Source organism: Phascolarctos cinereus, unplaced genomic scaffold (assembly GCF_003287225.1).
Source record: "Phascolarctos cinereus isolate Bilbo 61053 unplaced genomic scaffold, phaCin_HiC Scaffold_5;HRSCAF=322, whole genome shotgun sequence".
Taxonomy (NCBI): Eukaryota; Metazoa; Chordata; class Mammalia; order Diprotodontia; family Phascolarctidae; genus Phascolarctos; species Phascolarctos cinereus.
The window spans coordinates 9,075-25,467 of NW_027555958.1; the positions used below are offsets into that span (position 1 = coordinate 9,075).

General features: G+C 52.0%; 1 protein-coding gene across 5 annotated transcripts; it reads left to right on the forward strand.

Annotated features, from left to right (window-relative positions):
- The first annotated feature begins 2,729 nt into the window (after window positions 1-2,729).
- Window positions 2,730-16,348, forward strand: LOC110203504 (tRNA (uracil-5-)-methyltransferase homolog B-like). Of its 5 annotated transcripts, XM_078154567.1 has the most exons (14): window positions 2,730-3,079; window positions 6,760-6,866; window positions 8,421-8,663; window positions 10,325-10,379; window positions 11,488-11,607; window positions 11,895-11,994; window positions 13,475-13,545; window positions 14,291-14,437; window positions 14,599-14,738; window positions 14,821-15,038; window positions 15,129-15,230; window positions 15,677-15,796; window positions 15,930-16,029; window positions 16,107-16,348. In XM_078154567.1, the coding sequence occupies exons 3-14, from the start codon at window positions 8,458-8,460 to the stop codon at window positions 16,231-16,233; spliced, it is 1,506 nt and encodes a 501-aa protein (XP_078010693.1). In that variant the 5' UTR covers window positions 2,730-3,079; window positions 6,760-6,866; window positions 8,421-8,457; the 3' UTR covers window positions 16,234-16,348. The 5 variants fall into 5 exon arrangements, with proteins under 5 accessions (XP_078010693.1, XP_078010692.1, XP_078010691.1 ...); XM_078154566.1 differs by lacking the exon at window positions 6,760-6,866; XM_078154565.1 differs by lacking the exons at window positions 2,730-3,079; window positions 6,760-6,866 and adding an exon at window positions 7,917-8,235.
- Window positions 16,349-16,393: the final 45 nt, after the last annotated feature.

Consider the following 16,393-nt stretch of genomic DNA (forward strand, 5'->3'; position numbering starts at 1 on the left):
ATTGGTTTCCCAGACAATGCTATTTTATGTATTTAAAAACATCACTCTGAGTCAGGGTCCTTTGGTTCCCGCAGACTGCCAAAGAAGTCCATGATACAAAAATAAGAACCCCTGCCCTAGATAATTGTTTGGCCACTGAGAAAATTAAAATTATTCTGTGTCATTTAACAATTGATTCAGTTCTGTAATTGACTGTTCTGTATTGCTGCTCCATTCTGTGTAATTGCTCAGTTCACATTTTCCCATCCCTGAGTCAGCTCTTCCTCTGAGTTAGTTACAAGTTAACTTGTTATCATCCCCAAATGTATAGTGTCCACCCTGCAAAATTCTTAGTCCCCAACAAACCCTTCTAAGTGCCAGAAAGCGTGCTAACTCAGGTCTACTGACAAGACCTGCAAGATTCATACAATTAGGTAAGGTACCAGAACTGGAACCTAGGGTTCCTGATTTCAATCTTCTACTTCCAGCATTCTCTCTACCACACCACTAGAAGATAATTAGCTTACAACAGAGGCCTTGTAATGCCAACTCCCTCTGCTCATTCGCAATGGTCTCTGTTTTGTTTTTATTCTTACTTGTCCTATTTAATATGTGGTTCATTTTGAAAGAGGACTTTAACTGTCCTTTGGCAAGTAGGTGGAATATAAATTGAAAATAAATGATAACTAGTTATAAATGATTTGGATTTAACTAGAACCTGGAATAACCCATTGTCCTTTTACTCTTCCAATAGCATAAATAGACTAAAGTTGCCTTTATATAGTACTCATGTTTAATTTAAAGTAACATGAGGCTTTTTAACAAAACACATTTAAGATTCTTGAGCCAGAAACCCTAGACAAGCAATTATGAGATTCCAGTACTAAATAACTAGGGGACTCCAGGGAACAAAGACTAATGTACTTTAATGAAGCATGACAACATTTTAGAGGACATGATACAAATTGAGATAAAGTACCATTTATATTTGGTAAAATATATTTTTGTCTAAAGATAACTTGATCTCAAGTAAACAATTATTGTTAAATATCATGGAGCATTATGCCTTGTGTTAAATAGTGTAATTACTTTCCAAGCCATGGGATTTCAGTGAATGAGTCATTTTTTTCTAACGAATTCCTTTCTTGCAACTCATATACAATTTGGGGATCACATTTAGTTATTCATTTTCCCCATACAAAAGTATATGCCCTTGGTGTAAATGCCTCAATTTAAAATAGTGAAATTGCACATAATTGTGTTTACTTATATATGAATATATTGTATTTCCCTCCTCCCCCTTGCCTGCCCAGTAGAATGTCAGCTTCCTGAAGATAAAGGATTGTTTTATTTCTGACTTTCTATCTCTGGAGCCTATTACAGTACCTGGCACTAGGTAACAAGGGGTTGATAAATGCTTCTTAATAAAAATAATAACAAAATAAAATGGTGAAATTGCAGTCATACAAAATAAATTGGCCAGGGTTCTTTTTGTACAAGTGTGCTTATATTATTAAAGCCTTATCAACTAAAGCAAAAACAAACAAACAAAAGACCTGCAAGATGCTGACGGGTCCCACAAAACAACTAATGTTCCTTAATTGTCAGAGAGGGATGGTCACTAGGCCCCCAGGTGTTAGCCCCATTGTCCCCACCTCTGTACTCCCCAAAAACACACACACACACACACACACACACACACACACACAGGGGAAGTGTGTCTACACCACCACTAGCCTCACTCTCTGGCCCAGGGGGCTCTTCCTTCCTAACCTCCCAACCCCAGCATGCATGGTGTCCTAGACGACGGGGGACCAGCCCCAGCCACCCCTCCTTCAGTGCCCCCAGCTCACTCTCATTCTCTAACGGTTCGCCTTTGTGTGGCTGGGCCCCAGGGGCTAAGACTGACCAGAAGCAGTCCCTGGCCTCTAAATGTGTCCATGAGGGTGGGGGCCGAGCATGGGCGCTGCCCTCTAGATCTGTCCAGCGCTTACCTTCCCCCTCCTCCCTTGAAGCTGACTCACAGCCCTCGGGTCCCTCCCTCGGCCCATTGGCCAACAGCCCAAGCCGGACGCTGGCTGTTTCGAAGTCCCCCATCCCTGCCAGCCCGCTCCCCTTGCTCCGAAGCACTGTCTTCCAGGGGGCTCAGGCGGCTTTCCTCAGTTCCCCGGCTTGGGGGCTCTTCTCTCCGAGGCCAAGCCTAGCCCAGCTAACCGGTGCCCTCCTCCCCAAGTCAGGCCTCCAAACATTTGTCATTTGCCCCTCCTCCCCTCCCACGTGCAACCCTGGTCCCTCGTGCTTGTGGCCGTCATCCGCCATGCTGCCTGACCCTGTCGCCCCGGACCCTCCCCACGGGCCCCTCTGTCCAAAGTGGATCCTCTCTCCCTTCTATGCAGCCGCCGAGATGCTCCAGGGGGCCCCTCCCTATGGTCTCCAGGTCACATAACCCTAACCCTAAAGGCGGCGTTCAAAGCCTCTGCCCCGCACTGGGGGTCCGGTCTTCGAAGAGAATCCCCTGCCTCCACTCCCTGACGGCGCCTCCCTCCCAGGCCTGCACGGCTGAGGGAAGAAGAGCGAGACCAGGCGCACGCGTACAACCCACCCAAGCCTACAAACTACGTTTCCCAGAAAGCAGTGCGCACACGGCAGTCACACCCGCCCCCTCCCTGGGCTGCCATGGAAACCGCGACGGACGCCTGGCTCTCACGTGACTTCCGCTGCCTATCGGCCGTCTTCCGCGTCTGGGCCGTAACTTTCCGTGGAGTCAGTACGACGGTCCTCTCCGCCTCCAGGGAGAGACCGAAGTGATAGCGTCTGAGGGCGGCACAACCAGTGCGGAAATCCGTTTTGCATGATTTCACACGTGTGATGGGTGTCCGATTGCTTGCCTTTCTTTATGATCGGAAATAGAGTCTGAGGCTCCAAATTCTGAGCATGATGACTTTTTTATTTGCAAGGCAAACAGCTGCCAACAAGCAAAGTCATCTGCACTCAGAGACAAAGGAGTGATTTACGGAGGTTATTTTTATAGTAGAAAAAGGGGAATTACAAGTTACAGGTGCCTGAGAAATTTGCTTTGAACATAATTCAGTTGGACGAGGTAAGTCACTTGACCTGCAGTTGGGCCAAGCACACCCAGGGACAGTCTGGTGTAACTTGTTCTTGTGGCCGATATTTGGGGCTGGACGTAACGGGGCGTCTTGGGCGGGAGGGCGGGACACTCTTTCGATTCGTTATTCCATTGGGCAAGAGTCTCCCATCCGTCATCCTGTTCGTTGGGGGTGATTGCTCTAGCTGGAAAGTTACGGCTGAGGTACGGGTGGTCTGGAGTGTGGGAAAGAGAGGAAAGGTCTGTGCCAACCTCAGCTCTGCAAAAGCAGGAGTTTACCCTGGCTGACAAGAAGAGGGACGCAGCCCCTGACAGAAATTCTCTTCATAGCCAGCTTAATAATACTGTGATTGCATATCTCTTCATCCAAAAGCTATCTGAATGAGACCTTACAAACTGAAATAAATCATCAGGATAATCAGTACTAACTTGATTAGGAATTATTTCTTTCACCTCCATGGGTTGGGGAGGGAGAGAATTTGGAACTCTCTCTCTCTCTCTCTCTCTCTCTCTCTCTCTCTCTCTCTCTCTCTCTCTCTCTCTCTATATATTATATATATGTATATATACATATGTGTATATACATATGTGTATATACATATGTGTATATACATATGTATATATATATATTTTTTTAAAGGAGCAATTAACTTGTCCAGGGCAAACTCAGCTTCCTAATTCTGTGTTCTAGGTGGTCGTGTCAGATTGGAGAACTTCAGAGTTAATTGGGGAGAAGTGTTTTATGATATTTTGACCAATGTGCATTAGTTGTTTAGGGCTTAGTGTTGGAGATGAGGATTCAGTCATTTACCTACGTTAGAAGGAGCTTGTTCACAAGGAAACACACAGACTCCGCCATTTCTTAGGAAGGAGACACAGGAGGGCTTCTAGTACCTCTCTCACTAGCAGGTTCGCTTTTTGATCCCGACAGGAAGATAGGAATAGAGTCATAATAAGGGGTTAAATAAGCTCACTTTATTCTAGTCTAGTCTTCTCAAAGGGAGTTTGCTGATAATGAGAGCACTGATGCCTACAGCATTCCCTAACAGCCCTTCTCACAGGGGCCAGCGTGAAGGGGGGGAAACTACCCCTCCTCTCAGTGGGGTCAATCCGGACCAGTACAACTTGTGCCCTCCCCTAAATCCCCTCAAGCCTCGATAGGAGCCTGTTGAGGCAAACACACAGATTCCCCCTCCCAAGCCTTGATGGCGGCTGGTCAAGGCACAAAGCATTCAGCCTTCACATTCACCCTTATGGGTATCCCCAGTCACTGACCAGTGCTCACTTTATAGAGCAACAGACAAAGAAAGCGTATTGCTAGCAATAGCCTCACAATTTTACATTGCTTCATCCCTATATCTACTGCAACTATGCAGTAGAAACTGTTTTCAACCATGATCATGACAGCTCACATCCAGCACCTGGAGAGTATATGGCTGTGGATCCTGAGAAGAAAACTCTAAGAAAGAATAACAAAAAATCCACCCAATACACACTTCCTTACAGAGGTTTCTCATTTTGAGGTCCTGTTTTTAAGTCAGGAAGCAGGGAAGCACGTCCAGAGAAAAGGGGTATGTCCTGTTGCTTGAGAGCTCTAGTATATATATATGGCTCCTGGAAGCAGGAGGAAAAGCAGACAGGATCTAGTTTTCTGTGTTACCTGAGAGGTGCCTGAGCAGCCTGGGAGAGACTTCTGCCAGTCTTAGGCTGAGGGGGAGGATGAGTACCAGAGTGCCAGCCCCACAGATTGACCAGTCCAGGGAGATACCCAGGACCAGGGAGGAAGTGGTCCTGGGGCCCCCATCACATTTGGACTGAGGGAGCTCCCTTTTCAGATGGATATTGACAAGTAGTTGTTTGTCGGTTCCAAAAGATGTAACTGCCTTGACAGAGCTAAGCCTTGCATGAAGGGCTCTCCTCCCGAAAGGAGGGCCTCCTGCCTAGGGTTGGGCTGTGTACATTCTTTGATCCGTGCAGCCCCAAAGAAAATCCTGTTCTTCTGTGACTGTTAATGCCAGGTGAGCCATAGGAAAGGACCTGTTTTGGCTACTCAGGAGAACTTCCTACGTGAGGGATTCCCTGGTGCTGGTGGCCCCTGGTGATGTGCTGAGCCTCAGGATGACTCCAGAAATGGGCTCCATAGATAGATGGGAGAAGACAGTAGAGTCTGGGAAGTGGGACTGGGGGACAGCCCCTGAGCAAGTCCCTCAGCAAGACTTTCAGAGACAGGCCTTGACTGTCGGTCCTAGAACTGAGGGGGAGGGAATGAGCTTGAGGGGAATTGGGAGGTTATATGTGTTTATGATGAGATTAAGCAAAGATCCCTCTATTTCTATATGTTTTTAAAAATTTTTCCCAATTAATATAGAAACTCCATCTTTTTTAAAGATAAATTTACTTATTATAGCTTAGTCATTGATAAATGCAAACATCCCAAAATATAAAGAAGAACCAGAAGAAGGATTTACATGAGACGGAATTTCTTTTGGGAAGTTTGTATTAAATTTCACATCATAGAAATATCATTACCAGGTTTACTTCTTTTTGCTTTCAAAGACACATCTTTTCACAAACTATGTGGTCACACACCTTGTTCTGAGTTGTGGGTTACCTAGGGCAGTAGTAGAAAGACTCCTAGTTCACTGGTGACCCACATAGCTTAAGGGGTGTCGGGAAAGACCCTTAGGACCCCCACAGATAGGGGGCAGAATGAGGGATGGGGGATGGGCAGCCTGAGAGCCTGACGTGAAGAAGAGCTGGAGGAGCCTCCTTCCCATGTCTTGGTTGGATGCTCTGGATGGGGGTGGACGGGAGAAGGCCAGGAGGGGAAGGCCCTGAGGGAGGGGATCAGTCCCCAAACCAGTGAGGGCCCAGGCCCAGCAGCAGGCAGGTGTCCAGTGGAGGGGACCAGGGAGGGAAAGGGCCTGGGGCTCGTGTCATGGGGGTAGCTTTGAAGGAGTGCGCTTTTCTTGGGGAGGCCACGATAACTGTTACCCGGTATTTGTAGGGTCCGATGGGTTCTGTTTGGGCTTGGTGTCGGGAACAGCTCCCCAGCATTGGAGCCATCCAGGAGGCTGCGGGCCCTATTAGGTAGTGAGTTCCCCAGCCCTGGTGGGTTTCCCCTGGAGCCCAGCTGATCCCTCGTTAGGGGAGCTGTAGAGTGTGCAGTCCTAGGCCCCAGATCTCCCCCTGGAAGAGACCTCCGAGGCCATCTATCCATCTCCCTCATTCTACAGGTGAGGAAATGGGTCCAGAGAGGTCAGGAGTTACCCAGGGTCACACTAGTTGTAAATCTTGAATGCCAGACTCGAACTCAGGCCCTATTCCTTTGATTGAACCCTCTTGCCACTGCACTGAGCTTCTTCCTATTGTCTCTGGTGCCTCTTCCAAGCTCTGAGGTTCTGGATTCTTGGTAGACCAGGCTCCTGGCTTCTTCCTGCCTGCAGGTCCTCTTCATTCCAAGCCGGCCAGGAATAAATAAAGCCTGCATATTTGTATCTTGTGTTTGCCTGTGTTGTGTCAGCAGGGGTAGGTGAGAGGTCCTGGGAGCCCTCAGAAAAGGGAGTCCTCTTTTTATATCCCCAGTACTTAGCACACAGCCTGGCACACAGCAGGTGCTTAATAAATGCATGTTGACTGACTGACTGATCCTCAGTCTATTCTCTGTACAGCTGCCAAAGGGCAGGGCTGCCCATGTCACTGGCTTTGTTCAGTAATCTCCAGTAGCTCACTCCTCTGTTTGTCATCTGAGATCTTTCCTCTTCAGCCTTACAACGAGGTAATTTCCTCCCTACACACACGAGGGTGCAGTGAGGCTCCCTTCTTGCCATCCCTCACACACGACTGCCCTTTCCCAATTCCATGCCCTCCCCTCTACCTCTAGAAATTCTGGGTCTCCTTTCCGACCCCTTCAAGCCTTTCCTCCTTCCCTGAGCTGCCCCTAACTTCTCTGCCCTCCCAGACGGACATTTTTCTGATGGTAAATTGAGTCATTTTTTTGTCTCAGCTCCCACCCAGCCCATAGTCATTGAGTGTGCATGGCATCAGGCAAACTAAGGCCTAGGAAAGTCAAGGTCACCCACTGCATCGGCCCATCTCCGGTGGGCTTAACTTTTGTCTTGCTAGACATCGATGTCTTTGGGCAACTCTGCCTCACGTGAATCCGATTCACTGGCAATTCAAGACATCACCCTGAGATTCCTTGATCCCCTCAAGAACTGGGCACGCCCACTGCTCACAGGGCGAAAAGGCCCTTAAGAGGGGAAAAGGCTGTTTGTACAAAAATCATAGCAGCCCTTTTTGGGGGGGCAGAGGACTGAAACCTGTCTGAAGGAGGCGCTGTCCGGGGACTAGCTGGCCAGACTGGCATGTGAACGAAAGGATGGCCACAGACCCCTAGAGAGGGAGGAAGGAATCTCTACCAGAATACAGATATCCAGATTAACAAAAGAGGACTGCAACAACCCAGTGTGGGAACCAGAAAAGTTAAAGAGGTGCAGAGAAAACTCCAAAGGAAAAATCCGAGATGGGGGCGGGCGAACAGACAAGGGAAATTGCATAATTTATTCATTCCATTATCTCAATAATCTGTTGGACATCCTACGGAAAAGGAAGCGCCTAGGAATCTGCCTGTGATGCAGCCACGGGCCAGAGGGGGCAAGTGGGGGCATGGAGGTGTGGGGGGAGGATTGTAAGGGGTGTCTTGGGGCGCATGAGAGCACGTGAGGGGAGCACCCAACCCTCCCCTTCCCCCCTCCTGCTGGGGGGGTGGAGCTGGGATTAGGAATAGAGGGGAAGCTCCAGGGCCCCGCCCACCCCCACCCCGCCCCTCCGCAGGAGGAGCACCTCCTCCCCGCCCGGAAGTAGCTGCGGCTGGGCTGGGAAGGGGGCTCGTGGCCTCCTGGTCCACTCTCGTGCTGCCGCCAGGGCTGCCCTGGTCACTGCCAGGCAGCCGACCGAAGTGGGGCCGGGAGCGCCTCTGTCCAGCCCTGCGCCTCCCTTTCCCCGCCTTGGCACGAGCTGGCGCCTAATTAGTGCCTGTCCGGATTCTACGAGGAGGTGCCCAGAGAGGGGAAGGCTGTGGGACTCAAAACCGCCCCTTCCACGTGGGACGGCTCTCAGGGAGCTTTCAGCCAAAGGCCCTGGGAGTGAGCCTTCTCCTGCCCCCGGGGAGTTTATGTTCTACCGGGATGGGGGTGGGGGCCAGAGATGATAAGGGAGAGCCCTGTAGGCCGAGTACCCAGCTTGAGCAAAAGGGTGGAGGGGAGAAAGGCAGATGGGAGGCAGGCCTCTTCATCTCAGCCTTTCTGGTCAGTGTCATGTTCTCGTGCAGGGGAAGGTTCGAGTGCTGCTTTTGTCCTAAGTGGCTAATGGCCAGCCCAAGGTCCATCCTGTCTTCTGGGGCTCTCCTTTCCAAAAGAAGACTGCTTCCCTGGTGCCCCCAGGGTCAGCACCAAGCGTCACTGGCCTCAGCAGTGGAGGGAAACTTCACCCAGGCAGCATCAGAGCACAGTCAGGGAGAAAGAAAGCCCCAAGAAGGGCAGCCAGGCCAAGACCTGAGCTTTTGGCAGGAGAGGTAAGATTGAATCCTTTGCTCCCAGGGACATTGGAGAGCCCCTGGGACCTCTTGGGCAGAGCAGCACCTCCATCTGAACTGGGCTGTATGATTTTCCTGTTGTATCATGTTGGCCAATCTGATAGGTGTGGTGTGGTACCTCAGAGTTTTGATTTGCTTTTGATTTACATTTCTCTAATCAATAGTTATTTAGAACATTTTTTATATGACTATAGATGGCTTTAATTTCTTCACCTGAGAACTGCACGTTCATATCCTTTGACCATTTATCAACTGAGGAATGACTTGTATTCTTATAGATTTGACTTAATTCTCTATATATTTTAGAAATGAGGCCCTTATCAGAGACACTGGTTGTAAAAATTCTTTCCCAATTTTCTACCTTCCTTCTAATCTTAGTTGCATTGGCTTTGTTTGTGCAAAAACTTTTCAATTTAATGCAAAGTTATCCACTTTGCTTTTCGTAATGTTCATTATCTTCTGTTTGGTCATGAATTCTTCTGTTCTCCATAGATCTGACAGGTAAACTATTCCTTGCTCTCCCAGTTTGCTTATGGTATCAGCCTTTATATCTAAATCATGAACCCATTTTGACTTTATTTTGGTATATGGTGTGAGATTTTGGTCTGTGCCTAGTTTCTGCCATACTCTTTTCCAGTTTTCCCAGCAGTTTTTGTCAAATAGTGGGTTCTTAGCCCAGTGAACTGAGCTGTATGAAGGTTAGTTGTGGAGAGGAGTCAGGGAGGCCAGTGAGGAGGCCATCGAAATAATCCAGGAGGGCCAGGAGATGCCTTGAACCTGGGGAGAGGTTGAGGACTTGGCAACTGATTGGATGTGGGGAGGGGTGACGTGGAGTGTGGGAGAGAAGGGCCAAGTCTAGCTCCTAAGCTGTAAACTGGGGTGACTGTCAGGATGGCAGTGCCACTGAGGAAGATAGGGAAGTCAGAAGGAGGAGTGGGCTTGGGTTCAAGGTGGAGACTGAACTATAACTCTGTTGAATGCCCCCAACACACCTAGGGAAGATTAGTGCTCAGGAAAGGAAGGATGACTGGGCTTGGGTTTGGGAGTTCCCTGCATAGAGATGATCAGTGAACTCTTGGGAGCTGATGAGAACAGGAGGAGAATATGTGTAAAGAGAGAAGAGAAGAGCACCCAGGACCAAGCCCTGTAGAGGGATGATTATGGATGAGGAATCAGCAAAGGAGATTGAGGAGGGTGGGTCACAAAAACCCAGAGAGAAGAAAATGGCCCTAAGGACAAGGTGATTAGTCAGTGGGGCAGAGAGAGGTCAAGGAGAAGAATGAGAAAACACCATTGGATTTAGCAGGAAAGAAATTGATGGTGACTCCTTGAGGGAAGTGGGCGTTGGGTGGGAACCTCTCCTGGAGGGAGAAAAACAGAGATCCCTCCTAGAGGGATGAAAACCGGAAGGAGGTAAAATGAATTAGAAGGTCTCTTGCAGATGTAGTCTTACACATAGGAGGCAACTGGGAAACTTTTCCTGGGTCTGAGTGGATGGATGGATGGATGAATGGATGAATGGATGAACAGATGGATGGACAGATGGGTGGGTGGGGAGATGGATGGGTGGGTGACTGGATGGATACATGGATGGGGTTGGGTGACCGGATAAGTAGAGCTCAGGCCTGGATTTATTTCAGGTTGGCAGATCAACTGCTGCCCCTCTGGAGACTGAACTATGACGAACAACTAAAGGTGATGGTCTAACTCTTGAGTAACGGCTACACACCTGTGGGATGTGTAGAAGGAGCTTTCTTTGTCCCCTGATTCTGAGAAGCTACAGGAGGCCCTAATGGTGCAGGGCCTGACCTTGGGTCTCCGTGCTTGGCTACTTCTGCTGACCTGTCCCTCTCTCTTTGATTCTTTTGGGTCATTCCCATTCCCTGGAATCTCAGGCTTTGGTCCCAGCCACCATCGCTCCCTGCATGGCTTCATATTTCTCTGCAGGGTAGAGGGCAGCTGAAGAGGGATGGACATGGGATTTCTTCCATGTAAGAATTCCCCAGATGGGAAAGCTTCCTCTAATGCTTCCTGACAGTTTGTCTGTGGCCTCACTGCACATGGGCCAGCAGAGAGGGCTCAGTCCCTTCTTCCTTTTAGAGACATACTTTGACTGAGACCTGCCCAGGGGACTCTGGCTCTAGTGCCCACTGCCAGTGTTAATGGTGAAGGGGCAAAAGTGCCCCATCCAGCACTGGAGTTTGCCACTTTTGCAATCAGCTGGTCTCATCCAGTTGCCTGAGTAGGCCCTCCTCTCTGTTCCCACCCTTTGTGTTCCCAATTTAAAGGTGACCGGGTTGTGGGGCTGGGCTGCCCCTGCTCCCAGTGAACTCTGCCACAGGGCATGATTTTCAAACCTCTCCTGTCTTTGTCACAGCCCTGGCACTTACCCTTTTGGGGAGGGGGCCTACTGTCTGTGCCCCTTCCCAGGGTGAGCCCCACCACCCCTTGGCATCCTGTGGTGAGGGACTGCAGATCAGCTTAGACATCCCTATGGTTCACCACCCCAATACCTGATGTTTCCATGGATCAGGGCAGCCCCTTGCTGGGAGAAAAGAGATACCAGTGGCTTTGGAGGGAGAGAGGAGACCATCACAGGCACAGGGACTGGTGGGAGAAGCAAAGGCCCAGTGAAGGAAGATGGGGCAGCCTGAAATAAGGCACCAGACTGTGGAGGGCCTCGAATGCCAGGCCCAGGCTAGTGAATGCAGTTTGGTGGGTGACAAAAGGTTGCTTTGAGCTCTGGGACTGGAGAAAGACCAGCAAGGCCAGAGAGAGCCCTACATCCCTTTGCCTGCTGCAGGTCAAGTTTGAAGTGACCAAGAAGACCTTGGAGCAGCTACAGGGACGTCTCCACAAGCTGGGAGCTGCAGTGGCCGAGGCCCCAGGGCCAGGCGCCCTCCTCCAGCCTTTCTTCCCGTCTGTGAGTTCCTTCTTTCTGCTTTGGGACCTAGCCAGGGCCCCCAGTGGTAGTGACCCCGTCTGTAGCCAGGGCCCCCAGTGGTAGTGACCCCGTCTGTGGCCAGGGGCCCCAGAGGTGATGACCCCATCCATGGCCCCTTCCAGGCCCATTCCCGCTGGGGATATTGTCCCTTGGCTGTGCACAAAAGAAAGGTCACTCTTTTCCTGTCCTTAGGGTTAGCAGCCTGTTTTAAACTGCTGCCTCCCCCCTCTCTTCTCCCTCCTTCCCTATCAACCTTCTCTTGCCAGCCTGTCATTGATGGTTACAGAAACAAATCTGTCTTCTCTGTAAACCGGGGCCCAGATGGCCACCCGAGGACTGTGGGGTGCTTTCTGAGATCCCCTGGAGGTGAGTCTGGGGGAATGGACAGGGAAGGGTCTGAGAGACAAGGGCAGGCAAGGGAGGGAGCAGTGGAGAACAGGGGATCTCGTGCCTCAGCTTCCCCAGGCCATTTTCTCTCTCCCCTGCCTCCCCTCCTTTCTCTCTCTCTCTCTCTCTCTCTCTCTCTCTCTCTCTCTCTCTCTCTCTCTCTCTCTCTCTCTCTCTCTCTCTCTCTCCCCCTCTCTCTCTCTCTCCCTCTCCCCCTCTCTCTCCCTCTCCCTCCCTCCCTCCCTCCCTCTCGGTGTGTCTCTATCTCTCTCTATCTCTGTCTTTCTGTCACTCACTATGTTTCTCTGTCTCTCTCTGTCTCTCTGTTTGTCTCTGTCTCTCTCTCTCTGTCTCTTCTCTCTCTGTCTGCCTCTCTCGCTCTCTCTCTGTCTCTCTGTCTTTCTCTATCGGACAACTGGCCTCCTGGTTCCAAAAGCAATGACCGTCCTCATTTCCAACCTTCCCTAAAGCTAGTTGCTTTTCTGACTGGTAGCTTTGCCCTGAATGGTTCTGGTTCAGTCCAAGAAGCATTTATGAAGCACCAATGTTTTCCTGGGGATACAAAGATAGCAGAGTAACAGTCGCTGCCCTCAAGGGCTTATCCTTACCTTCCTGATAAATTGAAGAGGAAGGAGGGAGAAGGCATGAATGGCTAAGGAGATGAGGAGGGGCTTCCTATAGGAGGCAGCTCCTGATCACAGCTTTCCAGGGAGCTCTAAGATGCACAGTCCCCAGTTTGGGGAAGAGCAAGCAGACTCATCATGGGAGAGATGAGGGAGTTAGCTGTCTTAGGGGGAGCCTCATGTTGAAGAGATCCGAGTGAGCCATTGGGTCCCATGAAGAGCCTGTTGGGCTCAGTGGGGGCATCTGTGGCTGACCAAAGCCACTGTGTCTGAGTCGGGAGGGACCCAAGGAGAGTCTGCTTCCTGAACCTCCCCGGCCAGTGGGCATCTTGCATGCACTGGAAGACCTCGGGGGAGGGGGAGCCCCCACCTCCGCACTCTGGGACCAGTTTGGGGGTTAGGGAGTTCTGGGCATGGAGCCTCACTACACGTCCCACCGATGGCTCCTGAATAGAAGAAGGCAAATCCATCGTCCACTTGATGAGGACAGTTAGCAAGCCCCCTGTGGCTTCTCTGACCACACCCCTCCCTGGCCCTTCAGCCTATCCCTCCCCCCAGAGTCTGGCCAGCACATCAGTGTTTCTCCTAAACTGTAACCTCCAGAACTGAGCACGTCCCTTCCTCCAGGGGGATCTGAGCCAGGCTAGGGATGGTCACATGAAGTCATCTAGCTGGGGGAGCCAGACGTTCACTAGTGGCACCTTGACCACGACCTTTTCTTGTTAGGACCTTTCTGGACATCTGCCTCTCCTGCTCAGACACGGTTAGGGTCACACATCCTGTTTCTAGATAGCTTTGGAAGAAAAAAGGCCAAATAAATCTTGGTGTTTCCTTAGGAAAGATGATTTTCTGTGTACCTGCTGGCCATCTGAGAACCCTTCCTGCCAGGCACCACCAGGTCGCCCAGGTAAGAAGGGCCCATGGGAGCCGAGTGCTGGCAGGGGGGGCTGCAGTGGCAGAGGGTGGGGCTCCCCAACCAGTCAGGGCTTCTGCCCCCAGAGCCACACATCTTTGTCTAGATTCACTCCCGTCTCCTCCACCATCTTAACTCTCTTGTGACAAAGCTCATGTCAGCAGAACACATTGACTCCTTGGCCGTGGGGACCGATCTCACCCATTCCATGCTCACGTTGGCCCCCCCTTAAGGTCCAGGGCTTAGATGCCCTGAATGGGGGTTAGAAGAGGCCCACTCAAAGGCTCACCTAGACGTCCATCAGAGGGGCACCTTCAGACCCATCTGGGAGCCTCCTTGTATTCACTTGGAAGAAGCAGAGGAGGAGATTGGTCGAGACCCTAGAAATGTTGATACAGAGAGAAGCACAGGAAGAAATCGTTCTCTCCATTTAGAGCTTCCCTCCCTTGGCAAGCAAGGTGGGGGGCCATGGGTGTGAGAGGAGGCAGGCGTTGCCAGACATGCCAATGGGTCAGTCTGTTTCTGAACTGTCACCATAAAGAGCCCCTGGGGGCCCTTGGTCACCCAGCCAAAGGCCAGACTTGAACCCAGGACTTCACGGCCCTCGGTAGAGGCCCAGACTCTACCTCAGGTCAGACCCAAACATGGATGTCAAGCCAGGCAGGGACACTGGGGGGGGGTCTCCCTTCTCTGACTGGGCCCCGGTGGTTGGCACTGCTCCATCTTCTTGGCTTCCCAGTGCTATGAGGTGTTTCTGCGACAAACCCCCCGGAACCCCAGCCTTGACATTCACCAGCTTGGGCCCTGGCGTCGACTGAGGGTGCGCACCAGCAGCCAAGGCCACACAATGGCCATCATCACTTTTCATGCCCAGGGACTAAGTCAGGTAACAGCCTGTGACTCCACAGTGGCCCCTCGGTGGTGGAGCTGACGGGGAGAGGGCTGTGGCCCAGGAGATGCCCTGGGAGTCAGATGGGCCCCAAGGCCAGCCTGGCGGTGGGCCTGGGCAGCTGTCACGGAGCTATGCCTCATGTCCCGGGGGGGCAGGGCTGGCCATCTCTGTCCACAGCTCCTCATTTTGGGTCCAAGCAGGAAGACATCTGTTCTCAGAAGGAAAGAGCCAAGGAATTCTTCATGTCAGGACAGGGGTCTGTGTGTGACCTGACCTCTCTCTACCTGAAGGAGAGGTGAGCCTGGTGGGGTTCAGGACCCAGGCTGGGGCTGCCTGTGGGGGCCATTCCTCATGGGCTGCCCCATCTCCATCTTCAGAGTCACACCCAGCCCACAGCAGTCCTGCTTCCACCGCTACCAGCTGCTGGCAGGGGAGCCCCATGTGTTTGAGGACGTGCTTGGCTTGAAATTCCGCATCTCTCCAGGGGCCTTTTTCCCCCCAAACACGGGCGCCACCGAGGCACTCTTCCGGATTGTAGCAGAGCTGGGTGGGGTAGACCAAAGCACTGTCATCCTTGACCTTAGCCATGGCACAGGTCGGTGGCCACTCACCCAGGCAGGAGGGATGGGGAGGGAGTCTCATGGCCTCCATCCCTGATCCCGGCCTCTGACTCTCCTGTGTACAGGTGTCACGGGCCTCTCCCTGGCTCAGCGGGCAGCCCAGGTCCTCAGCCTGCGGCTGGTCAGGCAAGCTGTGGAGGATGCTAGGTGGAGCGCGGCCTTCAATGGTACAGGAGGGGGCCTGGAAGGCGCACTTCTTACCTCTTTGGGAGGTGTGGGCAGGGGGCAGAGGGGCCAAAGGCCTGCTCTACCTGGTTCTCACCAGAATCCCAGAGTCACCTCAGAGGTCAGGGGTCCATGGATGGATCTCAGAGGGTCAGTGAAGTTGGATGGGGGAGGGGGGTGGGGAGGGGAGATAGCAGAATCATCTTTACTTTTCCTTGCCTCTAGCCCAGTTTGAGAATCTCCTATTCTTTAACCATGTGAGGAGGGGTGGGTCCGGCGGGGTCTGTCACACAAACTGGCTTACAGATCCCTAAGGAGCCCTCCGTGGTCACCCACAAAAGACCCCTGGGGCCAAACACAGCCAGGCCAGTCCCACCCCCCCCCAGCCCAGTTGGGATCTGGGGAAGGAGCTTTTGCCACACGCAAGGATCATACCTTTCTCCTGCAGAGATCACCAACTGGGAGTGCCGGCAGTGTGACATGGAGAAGGCTGTGAACTGGCTTGGGAAGTTTCGAGGGGATGGTCGAGCACTGATGGCACTGGTGGACCCTGTGGGTGCTGGACTGCGTAAGCGTGTCCCGTGGGACTCATCCCCCCAGCTTGAGGGTTCCCGAGGTTCTCCCTGCAGGCTGGCCCTCAAACTCAAGGCAGCCCCGCTTTGATGTTTATCCTTCCCCCCGCTTCCCATTTCTGCCATCAGCTCACAGGGTCATTCGTGCCATCCGGGGCTGCCCAGCCATCCAGAAGCTAGTGTTCATCTCTGGCCGGCCTCACGCAGAAGACATGGATACTTTCTTTCAGTGAGTGAGGGAGGCCTGAGCTGGGGAGGTGTCCCCAAGGGGGCTCTGGGGCTGACCAAGGACCCCGGTGTCTGCAGGCTCTGCTGCCCTGCGTCCTCTGGCCCGGACCTCCCAGGTGAACCTTTCACACTGAGCCGAGCTGTGCCTGTGGACATGTTGCCGCATACTCTGTCTTCGCAGCTGGTTCTGGCCTTCACCCGCTGACCGGCAGATGGAGGGGCCAGGCCTCACGCCCAGCTCCCCTCATCTCATTGTCGGGGGGTGGAGGGGGTGCCCATTTTGCTCAAAGGGAACTCTCAATAAATGGTCATGGACAGAATCTGCAGGGTCCAAGCTTGTTGTGGGCCTCCCGGTGTGGATAAAG